This window comes from Scyliorhinus torazame, chromosome 11, assembly GCF_047496885.1.
Source record: "Scyliorhinus torazame isolate Kashiwa2021f chromosome 11, sScyTor2.1, whole genome shotgun sequence".
NCBI classification, from domain to species: domain Eukaryota; kingdom Metazoa; phylum Chordata; class Chondrichthyes; order Carcharhiniformes; family Scyliorhinidae; genus Scyliorhinus; species Scyliorhinus torazame.
The window spans coordinates 4,005,950-4,028,463 of NC_092717.1; the positions used below are offsets into that span (position 1 = coordinate 4,005,950).

Sequence of the window (22,514 nt, forward strand, 5' to 3'; positions counted from 1 at the left end):
ATGTTTGCACTAAATGTTAGTCAGTGACCATCTTCAACCAGGAACAGTCTATAACCACCTCCCCAGGAAGTTCAATGACAATACCATCACAAAATCACCCATAGTCAACATCCGTTGACCAAAAACTGAACAAGAGCAGTCACACACATACTTGTTAGCAAAATGGGTCAAGAGGCTGGATATTTTGTGATAACTCTTCTCTTGGCTCATCTGTGTCATTCCATCACCTTTGACGCACAGCCAGGAGTGTAATTGAATATTCCCAATTGTGATGAGTAGAGTTTAAATACACTCTAAGCCAGTGATTTTCAAACCTTTTTTTCCGGGGTCCCGTTTTTACCAACCTGCCGACCTTCGCGACCCACACCGGCCAATCTTGATCCACCATTTTCTCATACCTTTAACGCGAGAGGTGAGCCTGCTTGGTCCTCATGATCTCACTCCAATCAGATTCACAGGAGGAGAGGGCTATGCACATATCAGGTGCAGGATTCTGCTGCTTCCTTTGTGCCGTCTTCATCTTTGTGAGGATGGAAAATCCAACCTCGCACATGTAGGTTGTTGTGAAGGACAAAAGCAACAAAATTACTCCGCTCCAGATACTTCTAGGAGACGCTACTTCAGAATGCTGACAGTTTCATTGACTTGTGCCGTGCTTTTAATGTGCTGTCAAAGCTGAGGCGCAGTTCAGTCAGCTTCATTTGGAGTCAGGCTTGCCAGTCCATTGACAGTTTCCTTACTAATGCTGTTTCCTTTGATGTGTCTTAGTATTACATAGAACATAGAACGATGCAGCGCAGTACAGGCCCTTCGGCCCACGATGTTGCACCGAAACAAAAGCCATCTAACCTACACTATAGAACATAGAAAGGGGAACATGTGGTAATTTTGGCTTTACACTCGCAATTGCCAAACTTTGATTGACTTTTGGAAAGCTGCGATTTCTTCAGTGCCGAAAGCAATCATCATCCTTCCCTTGCAATTTGAGGTTCAGTTCATTCAGAATTGAAAAGATGTCTGCAAGGTAAGGCATAGTTAGTATCCAAGTTTCATCAGCAAACTAATCAGCCAGAGAGGACAATTTCTCGAGGAGGAGAGCGTGGCTATCGTTCCTCAGTTTGTAAACTCTGAGTAGCTCCTCTGTTGATTGACCATTACAGTAATTCTTCAAGCAGATGAAGTCCACCCTCATTGGGAGTGACTGGTCACTGTTCGATTCAATGCTTTAATATAGTCTAAAAGGTCAGCAAAAACTTACAGCCACCCTTCAGTACACAGCGGGTGAGAGGTGATGATTTCCCATGGCTTTCATTATATCCCTTACCAAACATTCAGTTCTGTCCATGATTAAACCATGAGGAATATATACTCTCTCCAGATCATTTGAGTAAATTGTTTAGGGATGCAAAACAGATCTCGGTCATAGCCCTGTTCATCATCGGTGATCACCACGCAGTCAGCAGCCGCCATGCCGCAATTGCGCTTTGACCCCGGGTTCAGGTCCCAACACTCCCGGGCCATGTGCACTGATGAGCGGGCACGCATGCGCAATGCGGCCGCATTTTTAAAGTTTTTTTAAAGCCGCTCGCAGCCATTGTTAAATGCTGTTGCGCGTGAATTCCCGCGATCGGGAACGCTGAGATGGGTGGCTCTGCGACCCTCCCGACACCCACACGTGACCCAGCCGTGGGACACGACCCCCACTTTGAAAATGCCTGCTCTAAGCTCTCTACCAACCAGGATAAAAGTAGCAGTTAAATGTTGGTTTTCTTAGTTATACTTTTTGTCACGTTTGCAGTTGTTTTAACCATTTTCTACCCGAAAAGTTCTCGATAGTTATTTTAAAATGTGCCGCTGAATTTTCCCCCTTTAAAGCTAAAACTCAGAAATCAGCAGTTTTGGCATGCGCCTGAAATCATCCCTGAGACATTCCAGTAACTTTACACTGCACCTATTATCTATTTGAACTGTGGTATTCTTAGCAAGCTGGGCAGGAAGATTCTACACACGAGGGGACAATGAGGGGAGTCGGCTTTACTTCACATCGGCTGCTTGAGACTTAGAAAAAGGACACCTCTACCAAAAAGTCATACTGAGTCTTTAGAAGCCTAGCCTATTCTGTCTGGGTCTTTAGAAGCCTAGCCTATTCTGTCTGGGTCTTTAGAAGCCTAGCCTATTCTGTCTGGGTCTTTAGAAGCCTAGCCTATTCAGTCGGTAACAAATCTGAGAAACAAGATTGTTCCTCCTTGGGACACAGAAGAATGACGATGTGCTTAATGTTAGCAATGTTATTTAGTCTTATTATATGAGCTGATTGAATGAAGCAACTTTGACCATATCTCCTGCTTTGTATGTTTTACCTTCCTGTGGAACAAAGCGGCTGACCAGAATTGGCTTTTTGTGTCTTGTGTGAGCTTGGTCTAGTTTGGAGGAACTAAGAAAAACATGACTAGAAATGCGTTACCAGTCCACATCACGAGAGGAGTCTTTTTTTTAACATTTTTACATCCTGTGGTTGTGTGAACATTTGGTTAGACTCGGGCACAATGAACTGATTTCCATATAAGTAATAACACTCTTGACTATTTCCTGGCAGAGTACATCTGCAAACCTGAATGTTTAAACCAAGGTCTTCACTACATTGAGATCTTTATTGTGCCTTTTACTATATAAACATGTATAATTTTGCTATTTTCTTTTTGCAGGTTGAACAGTCAAAGGTATTTGTTAAAGAAGGTGGTGTTCAGTTGCTACTCACGATAGTCGACACACCAGGGTTTGGAGATGCTGTGGATAATAGTAACTGGTAAGGTTCTGTAAACGTGAATAGTAAAGAATGAACTTCTGTTCATAGAGCGTTCCTTTCGCTTCTTTTCGAGACGCTTTCACAGCTCGTGAATTACTTTGAAAGCTAGATATTGTTAGCTAAGTCAGCATTTTATGTCTTTCAACATGTCACAAATCGCAGTGAGAAAAATGATCAGTTCATTTGGTTTTGATGTTGTTTAATGGTTAAATATAAGCCAGCATATGAGAAGAATTGAATACTCATTGAACAGTGCATCCACATGGCAGATTGATGACAACACACTTTAAGATATTAGCTAAAATTTAGTGATCTAGTATTCTCAGTAGTGTATTGAAGTGCTAGCCATGGAGTGGGTCTTAACCCATAATCCTTTGGATCAGGAACAAGTGTTAACCGTGAATCAGGGTGCTCGCAACTCATTATCTATTAGACCAATGGATCAAATCTATACCAATGTTTAAAACCAAAGCAATGTTTGCCCTCAAGTGTTTGTAAAATCTCTCTTTTTAAAAAAAATATATATTTTATTAAAGTTTTCAAACACAATTTTTCCCCCTTACAAATCAACAAAAATGGTAACATGATAACTGATAGATAACATTGTTTAAATAAAATCGTGAACTAACAAAATAACACTAAATAGTGCTCCCCCCCCCCCTTCACCCCATCTAGAACAAAAACAATTCTCTCTCTCTCCCCGCCCCCGGGCTGCTGCTGCTGGCTATCTATTTTCCCCCTAATGTTCCGCTAGATAGTAGAGGAACGGTTGCCACCGCCTGGTGAACCCCTGAGCCGATCCTCTCAGCGCAAACTTCATCCGCCCCAGTTTTATGAACCCCGCCATATCGTTTATCCAGGCCTCCACGCCAGGGGGTTTCGCTTCCTTCCACTAAGATCCTTCGCCGGGCTACTAGGGAAGCAAAGGCCACAATATCGGCCTCTTTCGCCTCCTGCACTCACGGCTCATCCGCTACCCCAAATATAGCTAACCCCCAGCTTGGCTTGACCCGGACCTTCACCACCTTCGAGATCACTCCTGCCACTCCCCTCCAGTGCCGGACACGACCAAAACATATGTGTGTGGTTCACCGGGCTTCCCCCGCACCTCCCGCACCTGTCCTCCACTCCGAAGAACCTGCTCAACCTCGCTCCCGTTATATGTGCTCTATGTAGCACCTTAAATTGGATCAGGCTAAGCCTGGCACACGAGGAAGAGGAATTTACCCTAGGGCATCAGCCCACAAACCCTCCTCAATCTCCTCCCCAAGCTCCTCTTCCCATTTTCCTTTCAGCTCTTCTACCAGCTCCTCCCCCTCTTCTCTCATCTCCCGGTATATTTCGGACACTTTGCCCTCCCCGACCCACACCCCCGAAAGCACTCTATCCTGGATCCCCTGTGTCGGGAGCAGCGGAAATTCCCTCACCTGTCTCGTAAACGCCTTCACCTGCATATACCTAAAGATGTTCCCCGGAGGCAGCTCGTACTTTTCCTCTAGTGCTCCCAAGCTCGCAAACGTCCCATCTATAAATAAGTCTCCCACTCTCCTAATTCCAGCCCGGTGCCAGCTCTGGAACCCTCCGTCCAATCTCCCTGGGGCAAACCTATGGTTGTTCCTGATCGGGGACCACACCGAGGCTCCCAACACACCCCTCTGTCGCCTCCATTGCCCCCAGATACTTAATGTTGCCGCCACCACTGGGTTCGTGGTGAACCTTTTCGGGGAGAGCGGTAGTGGCGCCGTCAACAGCGCTTTTAAGCTCGTTCCTTTACAGGACGCCATCTCCAGCCTTTTCCACGCCGCCCCCTCTCCCTCTATCATCCACTTACGGATCATCGCCACATTGGCGGCCCAGTAATAGTCGCCCAAATTCGGCAACGCCAGTCCCCCTCTGTCCCTGCTATGTTGCAGGAACCCCCTCCTTACCCTAGGGGCCTTCCCTGCCCACACCAAGCTCATGATGCTCCTATCTATTTTTTTGAAAAAGGCCTTGGTGATCAATATAGGGAGACATTGGAACACAAATAAGAACCTCGGGAGGACCATCATCTTAATCGCCTGCACTCTGCCCGCCAGCGACAGCGGCTGCATATCCCACCTTTTGAAATCCTCTTCCATTTGCTCCATCAGCCGAGTCAGATTGAGTCTGTGTAAGGTTCCCCAGCTCCTGGCTATCTGAATCCCAGGTATCGGACGTTTCTTTCCACTCTCCTTAGCGGTAGGCCATCTATCCCTCTACTCTGGTCCCCAGGGTGTATTACGAAACGCTCACTCTTTCCCATGTTAAGCCTATATCCCGAGAAATCTCCAAACTCCCTCGATATCTGCATAACCTCTGTCATCCCCCCCACTGGATCCGCCACATACAGCAGTAGGTCATCTGCGTAGAGTGACACTCGGTGTTCGTCTCCCCCTCTAACCACCCCTCTCCATTTCCTGGAGTCTCTCAGCGCTATGGCCAGTGGTTCAATTGCCAGCGCGAACAGTAATGCGGACAGTGGGCACCCCTGTCTTGTTCCCCTATGTAGTCGAAAATATTCCGATCTTTGCCGATTTGTGACTACACTTGCCATTGGGGCCCCATAGAGGAATTTAACCCAGCTGACAAACCCCTCCCCGAACCCAAACCTCCTCAGCACCTCCCATAAATACTCCCACTCTACCCTATCAAATGCCTTCTCTGCATCCATTGCCGCCACTATCTCTGCCTCCCCCTCTGCTGGGGGCATCATTATCACCCCCAATAGCCGTCGCACGTTGACATTCAATTGTCTCCCCTTTACGAACCCTGCCTGATCTTCGTGCACCACCCCCGGGACACAATCCTCTATCCTCATTGTCAGCACTTTTGCCAACAACTTGGCGTCCACATTCAGGAGCGAGATAGGCCTATAAGGACCCGCATTGCAGCGGATCTTTATCTCGCTTCACGATTAGTGATATCGTCGCCTCCGACATTGTCGGGGGTAGGGTCCCCCCCTTTGGCCTCGTTAAAGGTTCGTACCAGAGGCGGGGCCAACAAGTCCACGTATTTCCTGTAAAATTCCACCGGGAACCCGTCGGGTCCCGGGGCCTTCCCTGCCTGCATGTTCCCCAGCCCTTTGGTCACCTCGTCCACCCCAATTGGCGCCCCCAGGCCTGCCACCTCATGCTCCTCCACCCTCGGGAACCTTAGTTGGTCCAGAAACTGCTGCATCCCCTTTTTCCCTCCGGGGGTTGGGACCTATATAACCTCTCGTAAAAGGTCTTGAACACCTCATTTACCTTCCCTACTCTCCGCACCGTGGTTCCCGTTTCATCCCTAACTCCCCCTATTTCCCTCGCCGCTGTCCTCTTACGAAGCTGGTGGGCCAGCAGGCGACTCGCCTTTTCCCCATATTCATATCTCATCCCCTGTGCCTCTGCCTTCCCTGTGGTCAGCAGGTCAAACTCCGTCTGGAGTCTTCGCCTCTCCCTGTATAGTCCTTCGTCCGGGGCCTCCGCATATTTTTTATCCACTCTCAAAATCTCCCCCAGCAATCTTTCCCTTTCTTTGGCCTCGGTTTTCCCCTTGTGAGCCCTGATGGAGATCAACTCTCCCCTGACCACCGCCTTCAGCGCTTCCCATACTACCCCCACTCGGACCTCCCCATCATCATTGGCCTCCAGGTACCTTTCGATACATCCCCGCACCCTTTCGCAGACTCCCTTATCCGCCAATAATCCCACATCCAGTCGCCAGAGTGGACGCTGCTCCCTCTCCTCTCCTAGTTCCAGATCCATCCAATGTGGGGCATGGTCTGAAACGGCTATGGCCGAGTACTCCGTTCCTTCCGCCCTCTAAATCAGTGACCTTCCCAAAACGAAGAAATCTATCCGGGAGTATACCTTATGGACGTGGGAGAAAAAGGAGAACTCTTTGGCCAGCAGCCTAGCAAATCTCCACTGATCTACTCCCCCCACAATACTCCAGGTGCAGCCTCACCAACGTCCTGTACAACTGCAACATAATTTCCCAACTTCTATACTCAGTGCCCTGACTGATGAAGGCCAGCATACCAAAAGCCTTCTTCACTGCCCTATCTACCTGTGCCTCCATCTTTAGAGAACCGTGCACCTGAACTCCCAAGGTCCCTCTGTTCCACGATACTCCCTAAGGTCCAACCATTCACCGTGAGAGTCCTCCCTTGACTTGACTACCGAAATACAACACCTCACACTTGTTTGTATTGAACGCCATTTGCCACTTCTCAGCCCACTTCCCCAGCTGATCAAGATCCTGCTGCAATTTTTGATAACTTTCCTCACTGTCTACAATACCACCTATTTTAGAGTCACCTGTATAGTTTTGTAAACTTTGTTCGTTTTTTTAATAACATAATATTGTACTTTCTGTAATGTCCGCTTTTCCATGTTGTGTACTTACTTACTTTGTTGCATAAAAACTTTCATAAAAATATTTTATAAAATAAGATCGTGGCCAGTTCTCCTGTCCTGTGCACCTTTGGACAGTGGGAGCACCCGGAGGAAACTCACACAGGCACGGGGAGAATGTGAAAACTCCACACAGACAGTCACGCAAGGCCAGAATCGAACCTGAGTCCCTGGCGCTTAGGCAGCAGTGCTAACCACTGGGCCACCATGCTATTTCTATGGAAATAATTGCATTTTTAAACAATTCAATTAAAGTTCAGAAAATGCTGCAATATTTTTTCCCCTCTTCAAAATTGCTGCATTTAACAAGTGCTTTCATTTAGGGATTTTCTTTCAAAAGGAAAATAGCCTACTCAAGCTTAAGAGAGAAAGCTGCATTTCAGCGTTTCATGCTTAACATTGGCTTGTTTGCCGGTTTTCGAGTTGGCTCAATGTGAATGCCAATGGTTGCTTTGTGGCATCCGCTTCCAAAAAAGTTGTATATTACTTGTAACGCTTTTTGTGGGAATATTTTTCCATGCCTCTTAACAGCTAACAAGACAAAACAAATATTCACGGTTGTATCTTAATTTTTTAAGAATAATATTAAGGCGCAGGAAAAATGATGCAGCTGAAATTCATTGTTTTAATGTTCACCAAAAATACATGTATTTGAATTGAAACTGCTGTTGTGGTTTAGCGTTTAAGACCTTGATTAACTGATTGTTGCACTCCTGTTTAACTTCCCAGCTGGCAACCTGTCATTGATCACATCGACAGCAAATTTGAAGATTACCTTAATGCCGAGTCCCGTGTTAACCGCCGCCAGATGCCGGACAGCAGAGTCCATTGTTGCTTATACTTTATTGCTCCTTCAGGACATGGGTTGGTGAAAGATTTTTTAAAAAAATGTTTTTGTTGAAGCTTTTACATCTTATACACTGTACGTTTGGTCAGGATATACGAGTCAGTTACAATAGACAAGCCACTTTCCTCTGTACTGATCCGCTCCTCCATTTGTTGGTTCAGGGCCCTTTCCTGGGTCACTTACTGTACAATGGGCAGTTGTCTGCTATTAACATGTGTGCAGTATCTTCCCCTACCCTTCTCTCTCTCTCTCTCTCTCTCTCTCTCTCTCTCTCTCTCTCTCTCTCTCTCTCTCTTCTCTCCCCCCCCTTATCGATTGGCCTCACCCCTTCCTCTCTTTCCACCCATACCCCAATCCTGTCTTTGGGGGTACCGTATCTTGTGGCCTTATTCTGGGGCCTCTATCAGTTCCTCTAGGGCCGTGTCCAATCTCCATATGGTGCGTTGGGCACGGCCCATCTCCGACCTCACATCCCTGTAATGTGGAGCATGGTCGGAGATTACAATTGCGGAGTATTCGCTCTGAATATCTCTGGAAGCACCGATTTTCCCACTACAAAGAAGTCTATGCAGGTGTAGACCCTGTGTACTGGCAAGAAAAACGAGAATTCCTTCTCTTCAGGGCGCATGAACTGCCTTGGGTCCACCACACCCATCTGTTCCGTTCCATATACGTTCCCAGTTCTCTAGCAATGCTTGTCGTTTTCCCCATTCTGGGGTTCGAAGTGTCTGTCAGTGGGTCCTGTACACAGTTAAAGTCTCTCTCGCTCTCTCTCTCTCTCTCCCTCCCTCCCTTCAATGATCTCGTCCACCTCTGTGGGGGCAGTAAAATTATGTACTTTGCCCTGATATGTTACCCAGAGCCTGGCTGGGATTAGCATCCCGAATCTGACCTTGTTTTTTTTATAGGGCCGACTTTGCATGGTTAGATTCCACCCTGCGCTTTGCCACGTCCGCCCCAATGTCCTGGTAGACCCTGATTTTATGTCCCTCCCAGTTGCATACCTTCATTTGTCTAGCCCAGTGATGGTCCCTTTCCCTGCCCTGGTACTTGTGCAGATTGGCTATTATAGCCCTTGGCTGCTCCCCGGCCTTGGGCTTGGGTCGGAGCGACCTGTGAGCCCTGTCGTTCTCCGGCGGCTTGGGCAAACTGCCCCACCCCACTAGGTTGCCCAGCATTTGCGCCACTTAGTCGGTTGGGTCCCTGCCTTCGATTAGCTCTGGAGGGCCCACTATTCTGATGTTCTGCTGCCTCGACAGAGTCTCCTGGTCCACGACCTTCCCTTGCAGGCTCCCCTGGGTCGCCACCAACCTCTTGATCTCGGCCTCCAGGGTGACGATTAGGTCACTCTGGTCCATCGATGCCTTTTCCAGCTCCCATATCGTGCTTCCCTGGGCTTCCGGCCTCGTTCCCAAGCCGTTGAAAGCCGTCTGTTTGGTGGATAACGCCACCGCTACCTTGGCTGCCGCCGTTATCTCGGCCTTGATGTCATCTCGCATTGCTTTCCGTTCCATGGTGAAGAACATCTTCCATCCATCGCCTGGCGGGGAGTGGGGCTGCGGTGGGGGTGGGGGGGGATCAAAAGTGCCTATTTTGTTGCATTATGGAGGGAGGAGAGCCACCTGATGTGGTACTGCTCAGCAGTCACCAGTCACATCCCCGTTACCAGAAGTCTGGTAAAAGAGTTTACACAGTCACAAATATTGGCTAAATGTTAGCTAGTGTCGAATCCATTCTAAGTTTAACTGTTCTTGCAATGAAGTCCAGAGTTTACTGATTATGTTTACCACTGACAAATCACTGTAATAAACCCTTCCAAATTTTAAATAACCTAGAAATTAAAACCTAGGAACAGGCCTTATGACCCAACTATGTGTCTGCTTATTCTTCTCATCAGCAGAATATACCTGACTTGTTGAATACCGTTATTGCTTTTCTTTCTGCCACCTCTTGAACTTGTTCTTCAATGTTGACATGGCCTCGACGTCAATCACAAACTCTGGCAGTGGTTCCCCACCTACTTGTAAAGTACTTTTTCTGCTCTCAATCCCAAATATTTTAGCTATTTTTTCCCTATCCTAGCTGCCCCACTCACTGAAAATGATCTGTTTCTATCTATTTTGTCTTGTCCCATCAAACAATTCTCCCAAAATACACCTTCGTCGCCTCTGTTCCAAAGAAAAAGTTTCAAGTCTGTCTTTGTACGCGTGTTTTCTCATACCAGGCAGCATCCTTGAGAATCTGTACTGTACCCGCTCACTGCCTCCGCATCCTCCTTTGTGTTGAGGATAAACAGCACACAGGAGGCCAACTGTGGTCTTGCTCAGGTTTTATGTAGGTTCAACATTGCGTCGTAACTTATTCTCCATACCTGCTCTACCCAAAGTCCCATTAGCTTTTTGTTTAAGACTTCGTCCACTTGAGGTACTACTTTTAATGTCTTGTGAGCCTAAGCCCCTTTGGTCTGCTTTCCTCCACCACCTAACCATCCTGTTCGTTGTATTAATTTAGTTTTTTTGTGTGAAAACATGTGTGTCAGGATGCAAAGATAATTCACATATCAATTTGTTTGATTTACTGATCAATCCTCTAGTTCCCTGATACATATGCATTCTCAGTCTTAATGGAACATCTGTTTACTTTTGGAAGTTGTGATTTGAAATGCTGTCTTAATTTAAAGTTGTGCTTTCTACACAAGTTTTAAGAACGCAATATTTGAGCTTAAAGAAAAACATTCTTTGGGTTAATTTTCTTAAATTCAGGAAGTTCAATGCTGCTCACATCGGAAAGTGGCTGACTGCTTTAATATATACAAGTCTACTGTAGGATAGGTCCCTTAATCTGCACTCCCAGGCGGCTCACAGAATTGTAACTGCTTCTTGTGACATTGGTGGTTTCTTTAAATTTATCAATGCGCTAAACTTTTATTTGTAATCTTATTGTTGGAACATAAACCATCTAGGAAATGGTTGGAGTGTGGACGTTTCTGTTACACCTTTGGGCCCGCCAAATCGAAGCCAGCTACATAGCAGTGGATCAGAATGTCCATACCAGGATAACATAACATTTTCCTGGTACAAATTAATACAGCTTCGCATTGCCAGTATAGCTGCTTCCTATCTCTTATTTATCTCTGCTATGGTGGGTGTACAACTGTGGGTTTGCAGTATATTTATGTTGGGTCTTCCATGCTATTTAATGCTTTTTGTGAATGAGTGGATTAACGGTTATATGAATTCAACTGCCGTAAAAATCTGGCAGCTGTAAGAAAAACATTTTGTTTTCCATCGTCTCTGAAAGCTGGACAGCTCTGACGTTGAATTAACTACGAGTGTACACGGCACCTGATACCCTTTGTGGTATATGCAGCCACATATTTCCAACAGGGGATGCAATTTCATCAAGAGTGGGAGCTACCTGTTACCAAGGAGACTTGACAACTCTTGAAAAAGTTCCTGATGTCGAACTACACCATATTCAACAATAACTACAGCCAATTCAATGGAATAAATTTTGGTCAGCTTTCTTACTTGCTCTAGATGAGACCGGCTAAATAGATATTTTTTGAAAAAGGAATTATGCCGAAAAGAGTTTGTATCCATCTTTACATTTCACTGAACTTTATTTTAACATCAGCTGAGAGGAGGCTGCAGACTCCCAAATGCTAACTACTGGGGCGGTGGGGGGGGAGATGCTGACCTTCATGACATGTTTTTAGGAGTGCTCATTGTGAAGGGAACATGCTACACCGAGAAGGCTAATTGGCAGATTTCTCAATGTTTGACAATTGTATGGCATGAATGGTAAACCTATCTGATGTCTTGTTTTGAGTTTGTTGAACACATACTTCCACTGATGGATTATAATCAATGCTAACTTGCATGTTATATTTCTACAGACTAAAGCCTTTGGATATTGAATTTATGAAACGCCTACACGAAAAGGTCAATATCATACCACTCATAGCCAAAGCAGACACCCTCACTCCTGAAGAATGCCAGCAATTTAAGAGACAGGTGAGAAGACCGTGGTTAATGGACAGTGGCAAAACCAATTCATCAATGCGTGTACAGTTTCAGCCAAAACAAAACTGATGTACTTTTATTCATCTTCATGCATCCTATTATAGTCGAGCAAATAACTTTCACAAGCGTCTGCAAGTGCTATCCGGCTTTTATAATGAACGAGATTCTAGAGAATCTTGTAGATATTTAAATCCCAATATCTTCAATTCTGCAAAGATAGAACTCCAGTTTCACTTGGGGCAGTTTGAAATTCCTAGTGAATCATAGAGGAACATTACAAAGCTGAACGGTTGTTGTAAAGCAGAAAGTGCAGGAAGTTAACAAGATGCCAATAACTTAGTTGGCTGTTTTAAATAGCCAGTACACTTGCTTTTTCTGATGAAACTGTGCAGCACAAAAAAGGAGGGGAAGTGGGGAGCCCTTGGTCCCTGTGCCAGCTCCTGGCTAGAGCTATCCAATTCATCCCACTGTCCTGTTGCAAGTTACGATTCAATCTGATTCCATTATCCTTTTGGGCAGCATATTCTAGATCACAGCAACTTCTATATTGAAATAATGTTGAATTTTCTTTTTGAAAAATTCTCCAACTAATTTTACAGGTGATGAGGGAAGTCCAGGAACATAAAATAAAGATCTATGAATTTCCAGAAACCGATGATGAAGAAGAAAACAAGTTGGTGAAAAAGGTTAAGGTAGTGTATCAATGGAGATATTAATTCCAGCACACTCCCCATATTAATAAAGTGAATAGAGCCTTCCCGAAAGAGAGAAACTTTAATGACAACTTTTCGAACTTTAATAATCAGTGGAAGCATCATTTCACATTGATGGGAACATTTGAGGAAGTGTAAAACTGTATAACTTTACAATGAGTTTTGAAAAATGGATCCACATTTTGAAGAAAAGCCTGCCACCAATAACTGACTATGTTTCAGTAGTGACAGACCAGTGCTGCAAATGACATCTTGCTGCAGGGTTTTCATTCTGTAAACACAATTGCACTCATTGTAGAGCAACTTAAATTATGGAATTACATGTTCTCTTTGGCAAATATACAACTAATTTTTGCCATCTGTAAATTGGCCTGAATACTTTTATCGATGGGTTAAAAATCCATATTGTGGTTTCAGCTTGCGTGTTATTTGAATAGAACCTGGGAAGCATGCAAATTTTTTTTTTAAAAAGCTGCAGAAGATTCAAGTCACAGGGGACTTTTCCAGCCACCTGGTTATATCAGACAGTGGATACGAGGAAAGCCAAAGGAACAATAGTCACAATGCAGTGTGTGATAGCAAAACGGGTAGAGGAGAAAAGACTGATAAATGGGCCTGAGTTGTAAATCAGTGGAAGAAATAAATAATTCATGTAAATTTTGAAATGGAACCAAATGTTGTTTACCAGCAGGAGCTTAAATTTGGCAGCAGTTGCACCCTGCCCAAATGCCTTTAGCAAGGAGAAATAACTACAGCATCAGATGTAAGCAGCAGAATGGACTCAGTACAGCTTGCTAGAAGTTGACAGGAGATTCTCTGCTCACTTTCTAGTGGAGATGATGGTGTGTTACCTTTAAGTATACCCTGACGAGTGCATTGTGCTGTCATTGTGTAACGATGGGGAGGGAGTATGATACATCTTGGTGCTGCAGACAGGCCATGTGCCCAGAACAGAGAGAAAATCAAAGTGGTGAGGGGGGAATTCCTTGCCTGAGACCGGACTAGATGGGGAAATGGAGGAAGCAGGCGAATGCAATATTGGGAGATGCCATTGCTTTGGTCAACAACTATTTGGCCACCAAACATCTGGAAATATGTGTTTTCCTGTGTTCAAAAATTAATTTTTAAAGATTGCTTTTTAAAATAATATCGCATCGCAGTCAGAAAACTATTTCTAAAATCTATGATTTACAAATTGATCAAATATCAATCCTTAACTATTTTAAAGGTGCCTTTTTTTAAGCACATGAGCATCCATGTTACATCTTCAAAGCCTCACTCTGCCATAGTGCTAAAATATTGCTAGTGATTTAAATAACCATACATCTGTTGAGGTATCAAAGATGGTTAAGTGTGAATTAACGAAATAGTAATATACCAGTGAGAAGCCTGAAATTGGCTAATATTTAAGCAAATGAATGTTCCCTCACACTCACAATTAATATCCATTAATCAGCAAGTACACCGAACCAAGCTAATTCCTCAGATCATTTCCTGCTCTTTATCGGCTTTGCTTACTTGCCTCTATTTTATTATCTGAGTCCAGTCCTCCAAGTTGTTGGTCAGATCTGGTTAGGGACCAACAGCATTAGGTTTAAAGTAGACAAAGTTTGAGATGCAAAACACTTACCAAGAGAATAAAGCCACATGATTCTTCAGGTTTTGAAAAAACAAAAATAAACGTTATTATACAATGTCAGAAAGACAAACAACTTACATTATTTATTGTATGCTGTAACGTTCAGGGTATATGTCAATTAGCAGACCAACTGTAGTCAAACAAAGCACTGAACAATGAAAAGCAAATGTAAGCCAGACAAATCCCATAGCTTTCTCAGCAGCCCACCCAGATGTCAGTAAACACTGAATCATCTCGTTGAAACTCTGTTTCCCTCCTAAGGGACTCCGAAGTTTTCACGTTCTCAAAGATCAAGCCCCTCAATTCCTTCAAAGCCACTCCAACTCAGGCTGCCTCAAAGACTGCACGCCTCCCAGGGTTTCAATCCAGTTTCCGAAGATTCTGTTCCCCTGGATTTCCCATTGTGCACTCCAGCCTCAAACTGTGTAATTTCAGCACTTTAATAATAATGATCTTTAGTGTCACAAGTAGGCTTACGTTAACACTGCAATGAAGTTACTGTGAAAATCCCCTAGTCGCCACACTCCGGCACCTGTTCGGGTACACCGAGGGAGAATTCAGAATGTCCAATTCACCTAACGTCTTTCGGGACTTGTGGGAGGAAACCGGAGCACCCGGAGGAAACCCACGCAGACATGGGAAGAACGTGCAGACTCTGCACAGACAGTGACCCAAGCCGGGTATCGAACCTGGGACCCCGGCGCTCTGAAGCAACAAAGCGAACCCACTGTGCTACCCTGCTGCTCCTGGCTAGCTAGTTTCACTGGACTCGCACTGGCCTTGGATTTCGCCAATGTCCTCAATTACACCAAGCTTTAAATGGCTCCCAAGGCATGTGACCTAACTCTTCCAGCACAGCCTCCTTCTGCACTGTATATTCTATGATAGCCAGTGACCTTTTTCCAATTCTCAGCTCCACAGGACTTAGCCCTAACTGCACAAAGCTATCAAATGGCTTCTGAGACTTCTGAGCCTCAGCTACACACAGATCGCTCAGCGGCACTTTTGCTGCCTGGAGCAGCACCGTTTCAGTATAGCATTTTCCCCCGCTGCAGACCACTCACTAACACAGCAAGTGTCCAGATAAATTAAAACCCTAGAACTTTGTTATCTCCACCCATCATCTCTTCGGCATTGAATGCTGCTAAATTAATTAGAGTTCTAACTTCCAAAACAAAATTACTCTTGTAGGCTATATTTTTACAATCAGTGCAGACACCTTGTCTCCAATTCTCCAGCTAAGTAAGCCCACCTGCTGTTTAATGATCTTGCCTTTCTAGCTCTTAACCCCTTAAGACAACATGGCCTTCAAACTGCTTTCGTTGTATTTATCCCACTTTCCAGAATTAAACTTTAATTTTCTCAGAACCAAAAAATAACTTTAAAATATTACTATGAACCACAAACTAGGTATTTATAAGAATTTGTACACCTGGAAATTACATGTTAACATTAAAAAGAAACAGCTTTGTAGGAGAAAATCACAACTTAGCGATAAAACTGATGAGCTTATGTTTAAGTGTCTGCAGGGATTTTCAGGCAGATGGGTCTCTAGATTCTGAATATCAAATCATAGATACTTTATTTGAGCCTTCTCGTGAAAGGTATTTCCAAAATGCTCTTGTTTTTTGCATCCACTCCAATGACCTCTGCATAAGGTAATTGGAAATGAAATGAAATGAATCGCTTATTGTCACAAGTAGGCTTTAAATGAAGTTACTGTGAAAAGCCCCTAGTCGCCACATTCCGGTGCCTGTTCGGGGAGGCTGGCACGGGAATTTCCATTGACCTGCAATTATTACCTGAAAATCTTTCCTTACCCAATATTATTCCAATTTGTTTTGAAAGATACCATTGAATTTGCTTCCTCTGTTCTTCCATGGCAGCATTCCAGATCATAACTCTGAGAGAGAAAAAAATCACTGGTTCTTTTGCCAATCCTCCAATTTGTCTCCTGGTTACTGATCCCCCTCAGTCGAAAGCGTTTGTCCTTATTCGCTTTATAAAAAACATCTCTATGAAATCTCCCTTCTCTGTTCGAAGGTGAAGATACCCAGATTCTCCAGTTTCTCCACATAATTGAAGTCCTCCATCCCTGACATCATTCTGGTTAATTTCCCCGCGGGTGTTTTCTATATACACGCATACACACACAAACAAATTTGGAACCGTGAAGGCCATTCAGCCCCTCGAGCCTGCTCTGCCATTCAATAAGATTATGGCTGATCTGATTGTGGCCTCAACTCCACGTTCGGCCTCCCCCTGAACCTTTCACCACCTTGTTAGTCAAGAATTTATCTGCCAATGCTGCTCTCCAGGGAAGGGAGTCCCAAAGTCTCCAGAGTGAAAAAAATCTTCTCACCTGCCTTCAATAGGAGATGCATATTTACAAACAGTCCGCTAGGCATCCATCAAAGAACAAAGAAATGTACAGCACAAGAACAGGCCCTTCGGCCCTCCAAGCCCGTGCCGACCATGCTGCCCGACTAAACTACAATCTTCTACACTTCCTGGGTCCGTATCCTTCTATTCCCATCCTATTCATATATTTGTCAAGATGCCCCTTAAATGTCCCTATCGTCCCTGCTTCCACTACCTCCTCTGGTAGTGAGTTCCAGGTACCCACTACCCTCTGCGTAAAAAACTTGCCTCGTACATCTACTCTAAACCTTGCCCCTCTCACCTTAAACCTATGCCCCCTAGTAATTGACCCCTCTACCCTGGGGAAAAGCCTCTGACTATCCACTCTGTCTATGCCCCATATAATTTTGTATACCTCTATCAGGTCTCCCCTCAACCTCCTTCGTTCCAGTGAGAACAAACCGAGTTTATTCAACCGCTCCTCATAGCTAATGCCCTCCATACCAGGCAACATTCTGGTAAATCTCTTCTGCACCCTCTCTAAAGCCTCCACATCCTTCTGGTAGTGTGGCGACCAGAATTGAACACTATACTCCAAGTGTGGCCTAACTAAGGTTCTATACAGCTGCAACATGACTTGCCAATTCTTGTACTCAATGCCCCGGCCAATGAAGGCAAGCATGCCGTATGCCTTCTTGACTACCTTCTCCACCTGTGTTGCCCCTTTCAATGACCCGTGGACCTGTACTCCTACATCTCTTTGAGTTTCAATACTCTTGAGGGTTCTACCATTCACTGTATATTCCCTACCTGCATTAGACCTTCCAAAATGCATTACCTCACTTTTGTCCGGATTAAACTCCATCTGCCATCTCTCCGCCCAAGTCTCCAGACAATCTAAATCCTGCTGTATCCTCCGACAGTCCTCATCGCTATCCGCAATTCCACCAACCTTTGTGTCGTCTGCAAACTTACTAATCAGACCAGTTACATTTTCCTCCATCCTGTCCAGTCCCCTCAGGACCTCATGTTTCGGTAAGATTACATCTTGGCCTTCTGATGGATGCACGCCCAACTTGTTTAGCCTTTACTCAAAGATAAGCAGCCCCATCCCAGGGATCCGTTGAGTGAGTCTTCTCTACTGCTAATATATTGCTACTTTTATATTCCATTCCCATGGCAATAAATGATAACCTTCCATCTGCCTTCCTAATCACCTGTTCATGTTTACTAACCGTTTCAAATGTATTACCAGGACACCCAGATCCCTCTACCACAAAGTTCTGCAATCTCTCTCTATTTAAATAATTTGCTGCTTTTCTATTCTTCCTGCCAAAGCGGACAAATTCATATTTTCCCACATTAACGTTTCTCACATCCCTAAATTGCGTTACCCAGAATTGGAGGTCGTGTTCCAGATGGGACCCAACTGGTGTTTTATAAATTCTGTACTTTTCACTGTCCTATGTGCAAGTATCAGCAATGCTGACTTAATCCCAATTAAATTGTGTGGCGGTCTAAGTGTAATTAGACATCAAGTCTTCACAAGGTTATTTTTGTTCCACCATCTGAAGTATTAAATTTTTTTCTTGGTTATCCTTGCACTGATCTTTGTGAATGTGAATCTCTTCTAGGATCGTTTGCCTCTTGCTGTTGTCGGTAGCAATACTACCATTGAGGTGAATGGAAAACGCGTTCGAGGAAGACAGTATCCTTGGGGAGTTGCAGAGGGTACGTCTCTTTGCTACTTGCTTTTAATCTGTTGAAGCTCCTGTCCATAATTTATTTGCAATAGTATTTTTACAAGTATATTGCCCCTTGAACTGAGTGGCTTTCTGAGCCGATTTCATACGGCAGTTAAGAGTCAACCACATTGTTGTGCACCTGGAGCCGCATGTAGGCCAGACCGGGTGAGGACGGCAGATTTCCTTCCCTAAAAAAACACTTGTGAACCAGGTGAGTTTTTACAGCAATTCATAGTTTCATGGTCACCAATACTGAGACTAGATTTCAATTTCAGATTTTATGAATTGAATTTAAATTTCACCAGCTGCTGTGATGAGGTTTGAACCAGTTCCCTGGGCACTAACCAGGGCCTCTAGATTCCTAGCTCAGTAACATTACCACTGCACAAATTCTGCACTGTAAATTCTCGGAGTACGACACTTGGCCTAGATTATGTACTTAAATTTCTGGAGTGGAAGCAAGCTAACAATGAGCAGAAAATCAATTCTCAGAAAGCCGTTTGATTTGTTTAGTCCATGAGGTAATACCCAATGATGCGTGTTCACTGATTCTGACCTAAGGATGACAATCCAAAATGCATTTGGAAAACTTGCTTAATTCTTGGATATAAATGTTAATTATATGAAATAGGCCAGTTGATGAGAATCAGTAATTTGTTTCTTTTTAAATTGTCTTTTTGACTGTTCCACATTACACAAATCAACATATGGTTCACGTTCAGCGGGAAACTGAGGTTATTTTTAGCATTTTGTGTAGAAAAATGTAGATTTTGACATGGAATTTCAATTTCTTGGCAGGACTCTTAGTTTCAGTCATAGTGTAATTAATGACTTGCATGGGCTGTATATTTTGCCATTAATGCAAATTCATGCGTGTTAGAATTGGATTAGATTTTAGCATTTAAGTGATGAACAAAACATCATATCTGTACCTCAAGGTGCTTGTTTATTATTGCATATGATTTTTCACATTTGGCTCTGTTTCCTTCTGTAGCACTGTGTAGGTTCTATCAGTTCTGCACGGCTTGTATTTGTTTTGCTATTTGTGTTGCTCCAAGTGATTTGGAACATGGGACGAGGCCTTTCAGCCGCTCCAGTTTCTAGTCTTTCTTGTCACAAGTAGGCTTACATTAACACTGCAATGAAGTTACTGTGAAAAGCCCCTAGTCGCCACACTCCGGCACCTGTTCAGGTACACAGAGGGAGAATTCAGAATGTCCAATTCACCTAACAGCACGTCTTTCAGGACTTGTGGGAGGAAACCCACGCTGACAATTGGAGAACGTGCAGACTCCGCACAATGACCCAAGTCAGGAATCAAACCTGGGGCCCTGGAGCTGTGAAGCAACAGTGCTAACCACTGTGCTCCCGTGCTGCCCACTTCTCTGCCATTTGATAAGAAAATGGCTAGTCTGTTTGTGGCCTCAACTCCACTTTCCTGTCTTCTTCCCTTACAACCTTAGATTCCTGATTGACTAGGGAGTCAGTCTAACAGCCTGAAAAATATTCAGTGACCAGTCTCCATCTCTCTGGAAAAGAGAATTCCACAGACTCAGGCCCCTCTGAGAACAAAGAACATTACAGCACAGGAACAGGCCCTTCGGCCCACCTGCGCCATCCAGATTTCTTATTTAGACCTACTACCTCACCACCTCCACTGGCAATGCGTTCCAGGCACACTCCACCCTCTCCGTGAAAAACTTTCCCCGCATACCTCCCCTAAACTTTCCCCCTCTCACCTTGAACCTGTGCCCCCTTGTAATTGAGTCTGCCACCTCGGGGGGGCGGGGGGGAGCTCCTGACTATTCACCCTGTCGATACCTCTTGTAATTTTGTAGACCTCAGGACACCCCTCAGTCTCCGGATTTTCCAACGAAAACAATCCAAGTTTATTCAACCTCTTAGGTCAAGAGAAAACAAATTCTCCTGTTCTCCATCTTAAATGTTTTTAAACTGTATCCCCTCGGTCTAGTCTTTCCCATAAAGAGAAACATCATCTCTGCATCCACCATCCGGGCAGAAGTTACCTTTCTCATGGACAGAGGAAAGTCCTCCTTGTTTATTTTGATTAAGTTTTCCAAGCTGCCAGTTCTGGCCTGATCGTCAGAGGATCAGACGAGATGGTTATTTACGTTGCCTGGAATGTCCCTTTGTGCTCGAGACCATGGCATCAGTTGTTATATTGGGAACCCCCTAGGTGATCGTTGTACTTCAATCTGAAATTTAACCGGTCCAATATTCTCCAGTGAAAACAAAATAAAGTGAGACTTTATAGCATATGAGACTTATAGTACTAGCCAGAGTGTAGTTGGAATGTGGAACTCGTTACCACAAGAAGTGGTTGAGGCAAAAAAAAATGTAAGTGTACTGAGGAGGGGGAGGGGGAGTTAAAAAATGGGAGAAAGGAATAGAAGGATATTTTAGGGTGAGACAAATAGACAGGAGAAGGCTCGTGTGGAGCATGGACCGATTGCCTGTTATTGTGCTGTACATGCTCTCCGTTCTGGGTATAAATCTCACCATATCCCGGCCTCTAACCTCTGGCAAGCGTTGCTGAGATTTTTAATGGCACCTCCCTCTTCCATCGGGCTATTTTTTTTCTTTCGCTTTGTGTGAGGAATGCATTCATCTCTCTTTGCCAGATTGTTGTGGCTTGCTTTGATGATTCAACACTATTCTTGTGTAATGGCATTAAAATCAAATTAACATTTCAAGCAGTTCATCTTACTGTTAATTACAGGCTCTGCCTCTTTTAAGCAATCCTACGTGGACCTGCTGCAGAAGTGCTGCATCTGTATTCCATCTGATAACTATTGTGTGTTACCGAAGCACACCACTGAAGCAGGGGATTCACAATATATGTGCAGAGACTAAAGTAAAACCATTTGCAAGTCATTTGGGAATGGTGATGTCGTTGTTTAAAATGTTTGGAGTGCAAGCGATGACCTCAACCAGTATAACTGCAGCAGGAAATGCCAAATAGCATCTCTGTGCACTAGAGTTCTTTTAACAGTTCCAAAACAAATGTGGTGGGCATTGGTTTGCATTATATATAACTAAATGATCCATCTCTTCCCTGGAATTTGTTGTACAGATTTTGGGGATATAAAGTGCACAGATTTAAGGTGCTTTAATGGCAGAGTGTAATATGTTTTTTTTGGGTGTGGATGTAATAACTGCACAAATATATGAATGTAGGTATACATATATAGGTGGCACGGTAGCACAGTGGTTACCACTGTTGCTTTACAGCACCAGGGACCTGGGTTTGATTCCCGGATCACTGCCTGTGCGGAATCTGCATATTCTCCCTGTATCTGCGTGGGTTTCCTCGGGCACTCCGATTTCCTCACACGGGGTTACGGGGATAATGGGCTTAAGGAGGATGCTCTTTCCAAGGGCCGGTACAGATTTGATGGGCCAAATGGCCTCCTGCACTATCGGGATTCTATGAAAAGTCCCGAAAGACGCGCTGTCAGGTGAATTGGACATTCTGAATTCTCCCCCTGTGTACCCGAACAGGCGCCGGAATGTGGCGACTAGGGGATTTTCACAGTAACTTCATTGCAGTGTTAATGTAAGCCTATTTGTGACAATAAAGATTATTATTAATGAAATATTCACTATTTTTAACTAATGACTGTATGATTATACTGGAGGTGAAGCCAAAACAAATTCTGGATAATAAAGCTCTATGCTGTGCTATTCTATTCTACACTGGGGGGCAAGTTAGTTTGTGACGTGGCATTGAAACTGGATGGCCACTATGTTGGTTTGCTACTTGTATAACTCGATTAGAAATTTAATTATCAGCCTGACTTGAATTTTCCTTGAATTTAAAATGAATCCTGTGCTTGTGTAATTTGTGAATCTGGTATAATGTTTTGGGGAGTACAAATTATATTTTTAATCACCCAGTTTTAATATGGGTTTACAGCAGCTTTGCAAATGGATCTACACATG

The 22,514-nt window shown here is 44.2% G+C and overlaps 1 protein-coding gene across 2 annotated transcripts in view; it reads left to right on the top strand.

Annotated features, from left to right (window-relative positions):
• The window catches only part of LOC140385063 (septin-7), a 157,439-nt gene that overhangs the window by 108,814 nt on the left and 26,111 nt on the right, over positions 1-22,514 (top strand). For both annotated transcript variants that reach the window (XM_072466860.1, XM_072466861.1), the window contains exons 3-7: positions 2,706-2,806; positions 7,951-8,085; positions 11,967-12,084; positions 12,693-12,785; positions 18,441-18,537. In XM_072466860.1, the coding sequence (XP_072322961.1) occupies positions 2,706-2,806; positions 7,951-8,085; positions 11,967-12,084; positions 12,693-12,785; positions 18,441-18,537 (544 nt within the window). The remainder of the gene's footprint in view (positions 1-2,705; positions 2,807-7,950; positions 8,086-11,966; positions 12,085-12,692; positions 12,786-18,440; positions 18,538-22,514) is intronic.